At 40.1% G+C, this 12,765-nt stretch overlaps 1 protein-coding gene across 1 annotated transcript in view; it reads right to left on the bottom strand.

Annotated features, from left to right (window-relative positions):
• phactr4a (phosphatase and actin regulator 4a) overlaps positions 1-12,765 on the bottom strand; it is a 49,471-nt gene that overhangs the window by 29,955 nt on the left and 6,751 nt on the right. The window contains exon 2 of the mRNA XM_083900022.1: positions 3,136-3,180. Within this exon, the coding sequence (XP_083756148.1) occupies positions 3,136-3,148 (13 nt within the window). The 5' untranslated portion in view covers positions 3,149-3,180. The remainder of the gene's footprint in view (positions 1-3,135; positions 3,181-12,765) is intronic.

Here is a 12,765-nt window from a genome sequence, read left to right as displayed (position 1 = left end):
AGTCAGGATGTAGTTCAGCTGATGATTCAAGCTGATTGTTTATCCTCAATGACTTGCTTGAATACGTCGAGGACTATAGTTGCTCAGGGGAATCACTGGTGATGTGCAACTTGACAGCCTTCTATGACGAGCACATTGCTAATCTGGGATTTATAAACATTAAATGCAACACCACATGCCTTCGGGAGGATATTGAATGCCTGATTCCTGACATCAGATCAGTCCAAATTAATTGGGTCTGGTCCCTTATATTTAATGATGACCTGAGCAATGCTGTGGCTGACTGAAAAACAACATGTCAAGCAGCCAGAATCCTTCGGAAAGAGTATCTCCCCATGAAGCATGCTTTTACAGCTTCCTTCTCAACTTCATGTGAAGCTGATTCTATCTCTCCCATGCTGAGATCATTCTTACACATGCTTCTTGATGGATCGGTTATTGATCAGCCATCTCCTGGACCTGAGAAGTCCCAGGATGCAACATCCATTGGGCAGCAAATCATTTTCAACTCTGCAAGATGCATCTCAAAGAAACATAAGAACATAGAAACAGAAACCAGCTTCGCCGGCTACATGAAATCATTTTAAAGTGTCCGTCACTCCGTCAAGGGACAACGGAGACGGCAAGGGCTGCGATTGGTCCTCAGGACAGGCCGAGCTCGCTGCTCTGTGCCGGCCACTGTGTGCACCGAGCATCCACAGAGGAGGAGCTGATCACCGCCGACAACGTCGCTCCCAAACTATAAAGACGTCATATCTTAATACACACAGCACCTGCTTAGACTCTAAATGGCTAATTTCTCGCCTAAAATTATATTAAAACTGTGTTCCGGGACACAAAAAAAGTGACAAACGGCCACTGTTTCAATGTTATTCATCTGCAACAACAACAACAGTCGTTCTCTCTCGGACGCCATTGCTCACTGTAGCCAAAAGCACAACAACCTTGTGTAGCGACCCCTACTGATCGGGCAGGAAATTGCAGTGCTTTTCCGTCACCAGGAAGGAGAAGTATGAGGGCTCGAGGGGTCTCCGTGGTTACGCAGTCGGATAACGCATTACGCAGTTGGAGAAGTATAATTTGGCCTTAAGCCTTATTTCAAAACTCTTGAGTTAAGTCCCAGGATTAAACACAAAAAACATAGCAAAACCAATAAACAAACACAAAACCCCTCACAGTTCAGCAGCACTGGCACAGCAGCTGTCTGTGTTTATCTGTAAGAATGTGTGTGAGAATGAGTTTAAAAACTCATTCTCACACACAGTCACAGTCACAAGCACCTGAGCATTATACAAATCTTACAGACTGTAATCTCCTCACAGTGCACATGGTAAGGTACACCATGCTCATTTAAAAATGTTAAAATTAAGGAAACTAAGCATATCAACATGCTCAGATTTCAGACTTGCCCTGCACTTTAATTCAATATTTCCCACTGCAGAAAGCGCTCTGACAGAGAGTGTGGAGGTTCGAGGAATGCACAGCAACAACTTTACCAGCATTGCTGCTAAGTGTTGTATTGCGTGCTACATTTGCGCTGGCTCCTCTTTTCTTCCCTCATCGCGGTTTGTTTTGTCCCACTTCATTTTGCAATGCGCACAGCCTTCCCTCCAATGCGTCCACATCAACTCCAACCAAAACACAGCGATGTTCAAATGGTAGTCAGCCGTGGCCTCGGTACGTTTTCAGCCCGAGCAATTCTCTGCAACGAATACCGAACAAATGTTTATACTTTCAAAATATGGTGAGCAGAAACCGAGCAGTTTCGAAACTGACAGAAAGGGATCTCATGCATGTCGCGTCGCATTACTGCTCCGTTACACTGTTCCAGTGTGCAGCACGGCCAGGCAACTGGAGTATTCAGTGGAATACGAGGTAGCGTTAGCACAGACGAGCCTCCTCCAGGTCTTCTCTTTGGGAAAATTATGGTTTCCCAGTGAACTACAGTAGTGCAGCAGTGGAGAAAGGCAAGTCAAGAGGTCTAAGACAACATGCCTTCACGAACCCTGATATATTATTTGAAATGCCATCATCCACATGTTTATATCACCGGTACAAATATGTGCAAATGCAGATAAAGCTGACATTCAAGCAGTCTCATGAAGAATTTGGAAACATCTCTGTTATGACTTCCCCTTCATATTTAACAAAAAGAAAGAAATAAAAGTAATCAGAGTACAAGCTGGGAATGTTAGACTAACTGAAGTTGAAAATGTTTACATTATTTTCTACATGCTGCACTATAACTTATATTTTTATTTATGTGAGAGCCATCACATTCACCTTTCACCAAATTTCACAGTTTTGTTTGCAGTAGGTGCAGCAATATTGAGAATTGTTTTTTTTTATAATTATTTCCTGTTGTTTGTTTTTTAAAAAACACATCCTTAGTTCAGGAAATGATGGGCAATTGGCCACTGTTATGTATACCGTGTATTATGTTTAGTCATTTAAACTTCTCAATAAATAAAAAACAATTTCATGTTTTTTTGTATAAAATGCACTGAACTGTGATGTCAAAACTGATGTACGTACAAACCGTGATGTTCACACACCTAGTTTCAGCCCTACCTAGAATCAACTAAATTATATTTTAAGTCACTTAATAACACTTGAATTTTAAGCTTAATTAGTTGTGTAATAGCAGAATTTGACCACATTTATAGGCAATCTCATTGTTAAAATATATATCTAAATATCCTCCATCTAACAATAAAAAGCCAAAGAAATGAAGCAGGTATTATCTGAAATGAAAGGCAATAAGTGTATATTAAGATCATGTAATACAGATCATCAAATAGTAGATGTAATGTAATTACAGTGTATTGTCACTCATCACAACATCTCAACTCTTTTCATGAGTCCAGAGAAACTACCTGTGTACAGCTTTATATCCACACATGAGATATACCCAACACATATCCAGATATCATTTAGAGGACACATCACCCAACCTTACAGAAATATTTCTATGCTCTATATCGATATCAAATGTTGTAAAATAGTATATCGTGATAAGATTTTTCCCATATTACCCAGCCCTACTATACACTCAGAGCCATACAGTATAAATGGTGTGCTTGGGGTTAAAATATTTTTAGACAAAATATTTTTATTGTTTATATCTGTTTTTACCTTGATTTTCCATCACAGTGTCCAAAACTCAGCAGTCAGCAGCTCCTGAAACATATAAACAAAACATCACAATTCATAATTATTTATTATATAAGATGAGAAAAACAACTGTTTTACTGATTATCATTCAATCCTGGTCACTTGGGGAAATAATAATAGAATAAGAATTAGAAGAAGAATAAGAAGAATAAATTGCAGTTACTTCAAAAAGAATTAAGTTTTCTGTTGATTGCTGAATGAATCAATGAATGGGCCTCAGGGCACCTCAACAGATTGGATGCTCGCTGCAGCTAATTGAGGGCAGATTAAAGCTGATTGTGTTAGCCGAGACAAAAATTGAGCATTTGTTAGCTCACATTACCCGAGTAACTAAAAGTCCTTTCTGAATCCTGCCTGATGAAAAGACGAAGCAAAATGTCAAATTTACAATTTACTTTAAAGAGAGAGCAAATTGGAAAATACAAATTAACTACAGTAGTTCAAGGAGCAACAGGGTGAAGAATGAAATGCACACTGAAAATTAGGGATGGGAATTTTAAACATTTTGAGAGTTGATTGTCGAGGTACAGGTGTCGATTTTTTTTTTTGCAGCAGCAGCAGCAGTAGCAGCAACAACAACAACAGCAGCAATGCGGGGGTGGAAACTATTCTACAGTGTACTATGTCGTTTTAGGCTCAAAAACATGGCTGTACTTGACCATCAAAGCAGCGATATTAGAAATGAGGGGCGAAATAAGAAAAATATAGCAGAGCGGAGAGTTTTCTCTCCACTGGCACAGGTGTGTCGCTAGACGGCTCAGGTTTTAGAACCTGCGCTTTGTAGTGAGCTGTGTCCTTGTTGTGCAGGATCTTGACTGGGTGAGATGCCGTCTTCAATCGTGTAGACGGCTTATTGTTGTGTCCCCCACCCCCGTCCTAAACATTAGCGCAAGCTCATTCGCACTGCACACACACACACACACACGCAGCCACTGGAGAGAACTGCTGTTGTCACCATGTAGGCTAACATTACAGGTGACTGACCACACAGTCTATCGTTTATTGTGTTAAAGAGCATGGACCAAATCCAATACAAAAAATGTATTTGTGCGGCACAGAACATAGGAGAAAATGTGCGTTAAGATACAAAATGGATGGTGATGCCAGGTGGTTACTAGCCTACGCTGTCGGGGGCCGACAGCAAGGGGTATATTGCTGTCGGCCCCCGACATATATATATATAACTTGTCCAATCCTCAACTTTCCAATATACCCAAAGTATACGCACTCGCACCTGCCACTAACTGTTTTAATTAATTATTGATAAATTCAACAAAAGAACTGTTAAATATTATGATATAATGCTGACTACACTTTATACATGTTCAAAGTATCCATATAAACTCCATATTGAACACAGAATACCTGAACTCATAAATTTCTCTCTAGTTTTTAATAAAACTAGTTAACCTATTATACCTTGTTAAATATTATGAATATTAAAATGCTAACCACACCTGCCATATCTTCAAAGTGTCCAAATGTCATGAAAAAGCATTAACTATGTTTATTACATTTCATGAAAAAGCTACAATATGTTCAAACTTTCCATTCAATGCATTAATAAAGAAATGGAGGCTTAACTATTTTTTATATGATAATTAATAAATGTATATTATAATGTAATAAATATTATGAATAAGTGCTAACTAAACCCATGATATCCTCAATGTGTCCAAATGAGCTCAATAAAGAAAAATGCCTTAACTATTTTTTCTGTGTTCACTAATAAGTTAACCAGTTAACTTATTATGTAACTATTACCAATCATAGCCAAAGTAATAATGATTGTACTTGTAGATAGTTGTTACATGAATCATTGTACAACATTTGAAGGCAATATCTCCATCAGTCTGGAAGATAAAGCTGAAAATGTGTTTTTAGCATAATAAATTAATTAATTTGCTAATTAATAATAAAGCTACAAAGATAGGGATAATTCTCAGGTGGTATGTGATGCCCATGCAAAATTTTAAGCCAATACCTGCAATACTTTGGAAGATACAGGCCAAAATATGGTTTTTATATCATTAATTAATTAATTAATTAATTAATTAACTAATTAATTAATTAATAATAATGGTAGACAGCTCAAAATCAATAGGGATCATCTACAGGGGGTATGTGACCCATAAAAAAAATAAGAAAATTTAATCTCAAACGCCTTTCCAGTTATCGCGTTAACGGCTAAAATCTGCGGATGCGCGAGACCGATTCCATAATATCCGCATTTTTCGCGGATATAATGATGAGAATTACACAACCTCCTGACCCGAGCGTGTGCCAAAAAACGTTTGCATTCGGCTCGCCACCTGTGATCGCAGGCTTTCAGCAGCACTGTTGCTAAATACACCAGACTCCTTAAATAATGCGATTTTTAGTGGGAGGAGGCAGCAATGATGGCTACAACCACAACACTGTTTTTTCCACTTTGGCAAGACTGCAGGAAGTCACACTGGGGGGCATGGTTAAATCCTCGATTCCACCTTTGCTTTCAAAGGTCAAGATCATGACATCATTTTGATCCATATTCAATATTCAACAGTGTAGGGATAGGACTTTTTTTCAACAAAGCGACCGGAAATCGACACGTGCGCACCTCGAAAAAAAAAAAGAAGAAAAGTAACAAACACCTAAAGTTCACGACCAACGGGTTTAAGGAAGCTGTGCACGAAAAGGTGAGCCTGAGTCCAGGCTCCGTGCACTCTCAGATGATGAAGCGCGCGTTGAGGAGGACGAGATACCGGCCTGTTATTGTGAATGAAATAGGTGGAAGCTGGTCGGTAAGGTAACTATGGAGCTTCGGCCGTTGTCCGTGGTGCTCAAAGGCTGGTTTGCAGGATGAGTGTGTGGTCAGTCACCTGTAACGTTAGCCTACATGGTGACAACAGCTGTTCTCTCCAGTGGCTGTGCGTGTGTATCCAAGCATGTGTGTGTGTGCAGTGCACGTGGTTGTGTGAGTGCAGTGCGAACGAGCTTGCGCTTAAATGTTTAGGGCGGGGTGGGGGGCACAACGCAATTGTGACACAAATGAAGACAGCAGTAAAGATCCTCGTTAGGTGTCCTGGTGGACACCTAACGAGTGCAGGTTCAAAAACCCGAGCCGTCTGGCGACACATCCATGCCAGAGTTTTCTCTGCCACTGGATTTGCATTTATTTATTTATTTTGTCCCTCATTTTTATTATTGCTGCTTTGATGGTCAATATTGGACATTACAGCCATGCTTTTGAATGTAAACATTTTTTTAAATATGTGACAATTCGACAAAAACCAACACGTGGGCCTCGACAATCGACTCTCAAAATGTTGCGTCATTCCCATACCTACAACAGAGATCTGGCGACACCACGCCAACGCTCTCCCTCCTTCTCAACAACAGTATCTGCTGCTGCACAGATGGCAGTGTAGTTTGTTCTTTCTTTCAATTTCAGTCAGGAAAAGTATTTATTTCACTTACTGTGCAGCCCTGTTATCTAGGCGTATCGGATTGGTATTCGTAGATAGTCAACAAAAAAACATAAAACATCAGATCAAGGCCAAAAAAGATGATCAGGACATCCCAGCAACAAAGCAACCCTGATTAAAACAAAATCTTACTTTCTACAAATTCATTACATTAAAACCAAAATGTTTTACTGTCCTTAAGCATTAAAAGAAAGCAGCAACAGAAGTGAGCAATAAGTCAACATCAGGATCATAAAAACATCCCACTGATCTTCAAACTAACTATTTAAAACATGGCCGAGGCTGTGATTGGCCGAAGTCAGTAGGTGTGGCTATGTCACGAAGCTGGCATGGGAATGTCCAAACCACAGTATCAGGCTGCACTTTGGAATGTCAAAGGTCCCTGGAAAACAAACTGGTTAGAACCAAACCCATGGGACTAATCACACAGCACAATGTAGACTGTAGAAGAAAAGATAGAAAGAACTTGACACTTTTATCAAAGGCTACTACAATGTGCTTATCTCTGGATAGAATTTACACTCAACATGCTGAAAAAATATATATATACTCCATGCTAATAGGTCTCTTGTGAGTAAAATCCTGGGTTTCAATGAGATTAACTGTATAAATAAAGGTTGAATTAAAAAAATAAAACACTGTTCCATTTTAAGCTGTCATCACACTAGCATGTTGCAATTCAGGAACCTTTTTAAAATGTATAAAATTATGCTACAAGTAAAAGATAATAGAGTCAGTTCCTGGAAATCTTTACATCTTTAGTTTACAAGCCTGGCGAGTAGCTGCATTGTGAAATTCCCTCTCCCTGGAAAAATGTCGATTTATGATAAAAGGTTAATACTGTATTCTAGCTTAAAGAAGATCTGGGATGTTTTGTTGTTGACCTAATTGTCTTTGTGACATGTCGGCTGTTATTTTGCCATGATGCTACACTCTCTTTTAGACACGTTATACAGTTCTAGCAAGTAGTATGATTGCCTTGCAGTAGACCCTTTCCTTGGCACCTTGCTTGTTCTTTGTTGTATTTTCTTTTCGTTTTCCTTGTTTAAACTTCTGTAATATTTGAAAATGTAATGAATACATTTTGAAGTACAGAATATATCATTTATTATAGCCATTATAAAAATACAACATTAACTACATGATCAACTTGAGCAAATTCATACGAAAAATATTCAGTGACAAAATTCCAAAGTTAATGGAAAGACATAATAGATGTGAACTTTGAGTCAGCCATCACAAATAATACAAACATTTGCATCGTCAGGTTTAGATAAGGCCACCACATAAAGTCTGTATAGTCAAACTGTCAAATCAGCAATAAATTTGGTAATCGCCTAAAACTGAAAGAAGCAGCTAAGCTATCCTGGGGGGAGACAAGTTTCTTAGGAAATTAACAAAAATATTTATGCTGTCTGGTTCTATTTGCATCCGCCTCGTGCTTATGTCATGGAATAGTCTGGATATTAATAAGAGTACTTGCAAAAGAACCCAGAAGAACTAGAGTAATATTGTCTGCCATTAATGATTTTCTGGAAAAATCGGGTGCAGGACCCCAGCTGTTCACAACAACAGGGTGACCAATAATTTTGTTTTCAATTTGTCCTCTGTGGATGAATAAAGCAGAGCACACTGAGCACACTGTCTTTTCCTGATATCCTCTGAATGATATTGTTCCATTTAAATGATGCATCACAATGTAGCTGAAGATGATACTGCATCAACTTAGAACTGGCGAGGTCACATTTCCTCTCCTGTCTCGTCTCGCAAAGCCATACTTTTATATCTCAGGTACAAGAGTCCCTGCAGGATGAGTTCTGTCCACTGCAGGAAATGTGGTCACAGCAAAAGGAAGCTCTCTCAAACCAGCAAATGTGGATTAAGTTGCATTCTTACAGAACAGCACTATGCTTCTGCCTGCTCCTTCTCGAATGCTGCCAGTGAGCTGCCCGAGAGGCCCTACCAGCGGGCTTAGCAGGTTTTCTGGGATAAACCCTGTACATATTCCTGTTGTCTGCTATGTTCAGACTCAGTCATGTTCAGTCATGTTTGCGATATCTGCCACATTCAGAAAACGCAGTGTCAGCAGATTAAAAAGTATCCGTTTCTTATTTATTTTGTAAAGCAAATTAAATTAAAGTGTAGCTGTGTACATGGATATAGAAAATTTAGGATGCAGCACATCGTGGAGTAATATCACATTTTTGACACATCACAATCGAATGATTTCAGTGAAGAAGCACAGCCCTAATCATAAAATACACAGTTTATGAAGCATGACAATACATTGATAATCATTTTAGAATTGAATTGTAGCCCTGGTATTCCACGAAACACAACCCTTTCTAATGTAATACTGTGACTACAGCTCTTAATTACACCTCCTTCCACCATCATGCCATCAAAAACACAGCTGACTGACTGTTTGCAACGACCTTGAGGAAGAGAAGTTGTGTTACCAATGCCACGCACAATTTGAGTGACACCTGCACTTTGAGTCATTTAAACCAGCTCAAAATGTATTCGGTGGGCAGAAAATGATAGTGGTTTTGCTACCTTGACATTTTAATAACCACAGTAGACCTTGAAACAGTTTATCAACCAATGCTATCGACAATGCCTACTGCCTGGTCAACTTTGCTTCAGTCCAACTGGTTGGACAGGTCTCTGCATACTCTGTAAACACAGCACATGTTCAGCAGCTGCCTGCAGGTAGTATTACATCAATTTTCTTCGCACACCACTTCAAATGAGCCACTTGTACAGACCGCATGATTCAGAGAAAGACAGACGAGAACCCGACTGAGAATGTTGAGCAAACTGTAAAGTAAACTATGATGAGTACATTATAAATCAGACAGACAACAAAAGAGCCTGAACAAACTCATAAACCTATTATAATATTATAATCAGATTATTCTAAAAACAAGTAAAAAGTAAATGGGATAATCAGAGATGTATGGTTCAGACTCATAATCACTATTAATTATGTATATTTCCACTATAGCCTGGTTGACACTGGACATCACTGCTGCATTCTGTCAAATTCTTACTTCCCTCATCATATTAATAGATTACAGTGTTCACTCTGCTCACTGTCATCCGATTGATTTTTCAATGCGTCAACAATAAAAACTTGCAATGACAAATTTCAGAACGGAAGTACCAATTAGCTTCGTCACGACTCCCCGCCACGGTCCCTTTTACGCCTTTGACCCATGAATGTATTATAAGAACTGGATAGAGCACCGCCCCTTTGCTTCCGTTCATTCCTATGAAGCTGCTCAACCAGTGCATATGCCAAAAAGGCATGATGGGAGTATGCAAATGACGTGCGCTAGCGGATTTCATGAAAATCCAGATGTAACGTAGTAGTTTAGTTTATATGTGTGGCATGAATAATGTTGTTTTTGCCTGATTTCCCTTGTATAATTGTATAATTATTATTAGGAATAATAACGTGTTAGTCTCAGTGCATCACACCCACATCAGTAGGGATGGGACTTTTTTTGTCGACAAATCGATCGACAATCGACACGTGCGCACCTCGACAAAAAAATTACGAGTAAAAAAAGTCGAAGTGTCACAAACACGTAAAGTTCACAACCACGGAGGTTGAGGAAGCTGTGCAGGAAAAGGTGATCCTGCAGGGAGCCTGCTGTCTCAGCGCATGATGGTGCGCGCGTCACCGGCTCGTTCCCTCGAGTGGCTGTGCGCATCCAAGCGTGTGTGTGTGTGTGCGTGAAGTGCGAACGAGGTTGCGCTTAAGTTTAGGACGGGGGTGGGTGAGCTACATGACACAAGCGCTACACAAATGAAGGCATCTCACCCAGTCAGGATCACTTTAATTCACTCTGGTGAACACCTAACGAGCGCAGGTTCAAAAACCTGAGTCGTCTGGCGAGTGGCGACACGCGTTCCAGCGGAGAGTCCGCTTTTTTTTGCCCCTCATATTTATTACCGCTGTTCTGATGGTCAATAATGGACATTACAGCCATGTTTTTGAGCCTAAAATGAAGTAGTACAGTGTAGAATAATTTCCACCAATAAATGTTAATGAGCGACGAATAAATAACTAAAACCTGCTTTGTCATAATATTTTAAAAATGTAAATGAAACCCCCTCATTTTCATTTATTCACATTTCTCATAAAGTTTTCACTGACAGCAGCGCCGTTCCCGAGACGCCACATGACCATGCTTGGCTGTGCTCGTACACAGCTGTGACTCCACTCTGGGAAATAAGATTTGTCTGGGCTTTTTATGACCTTTAGGAATGCTTTTCAAATATGAAACTCCATGAATTAAAAATATAGAATATAAAGATCTATAAAAGCCTGTGTCCATGTCTCAAGGTGTCCTGTGGACACTTTTACACGCGTCTCTTTTACTACTGCGGTCAATGGGAAAATTGCTTTTTGGGCCCCATGGGATTTTTTGTTGCAGTAACCACACTGGCCACCATACAAAAATTGTCTTCAGGGCAGAGGGGGCAGAGCTCTATCCAGTTCAGCAGGAGGATCTGCTGCTCAGGAGAAATGCTGTTGACGTAACCAGAACTGTTTTTTCCAGAGATCTCGCTGAGCCCGAGATTACAATACAACACAGCGTTCTCAGCAGTGGCTGAACTGTTGTTTCGAACCTTCAGGGCTTCATAAACGAGGTAATGTCGCAGATATACACCAAAAAACAGCGTTTATTGGTGCTTCTGTTCTATGGGAGCTTTAAAACAATGTTTTGATAATGAGCAGCAGTGCATCCACCTTTCCAGAGGGGGAGCTGCGCTTCTGAGAGCTGGTGTGCTAATTTCGTCACTTCCAGGTATTGGCCAATCACAAGACAGTTGGGAAAGCCGTCGTTTGCTGGCCAATCACAACACAGTACGTCTTCTGGGGGTGAATTCTCAGTCTGAAACAGCGTGGCTGACGAGAGCTTCAGTGAGGAGAGATTTGCAGTGCAAACATAAACAGACAGACCATAAGTGTTGTTCACGATTATTTTTAAGTTATTTTGTCTAATGTATAATGTATAAATTGTAGGGCTGCAACGATTAGTCAACATAATCCACAACATTGACGATTAAAGTTCCCATAGAGTGGTCCTGTTGCACATATATGTTAGTTATGGAGGTCTACTTACATACATTAACTTGTTTTTATGGTCAAAAACCTCCTAGTTGCTGTAAACGAGCCGATAGAAATCCTCTTTTATAATGCTGTTCCTCAGCCGCGATATTTCAGACTGAACTCTCACACCCAGAAGACAGAGTGTGTTGTGATTGGCCAGCCAGTGTAGAGCTTTCCCAACTGTCTTGTGATTAGCCGATACCCGGAAGTGACATATTCAGCACATTGGACACCTCTGGAACGGTGGATGCACTGCAACTCATTATCAATACATTGTTTTAACAATGTTTAAAAATAGCTTCTTCACGACTCCCCGCCGCAGTTCCTTTTATGACTTTGACCCGGAGTCAGACCCAGAGTCAGAAGACACTGTAGCTCGTGAAACACCTCCAGAACAGACGTTATTCTTCTTCTGCTGTACAATGTACGCAACTGGATGTGCCCGGACTAGTGCCCGGAGCAGGAGGATCTGCTGTTCAGGAGAACTGCTGTTTACGTAACCGGACCGGGTTTTTTCAGAGATCTCACTGAGCCCGAGATTACAATAAAACACAGCGTTCTCAGCTGTGGCTGAACTGTTTGTTTAGAACCTTCAGGGCTTCGTAAACAAGGTAATGACGCAGATACACACTAAAAACAGCGTTAATTGGAACTTCCAGTCTAGGTCCGTTTTAATACATGTGTTAAAACGTGGTGACTCAAGCAACTTGGATAGGTAACTTTCCTCTGCCTATCCACATGTGATAATTAAATGCTTTGGTCAAGTACGACCCTTTCAGAAAAACTTTCAGAATAACAACAATCTCACGTTCAGTCAGAAATGGCAGAGAGCAGTAATACACCCACGGTGGTTACCACTCCTGACCATCTAAAAGGTTTTTGGCTTTCTATCAACAAACTAAGAAGCTCGTAAGCTGCAGCATATGCAACGTCAAAATTAAATATCACTCGACAACGAGCAACATTAGGGGACACCTGCCAACACTGCACCCTGACAAG

The sequence above is a fragment of the Microchirus variegatus genome, assembly GCF_963457635.1.
Source record: "Microchirus variegatus genome assembly, chromosome: 13".
Taxonomy (NCBI): Eukaryota; Metazoa; Chordata; class Actinopteri; order Pleuronectiformes; family Soleidae; genus Microchirus; species Microchirus variegatus.
Note: the sequence above shows the minus strand (reverse complement) of the source record. Positions and strands in the feature narration are given on the sequence as shown.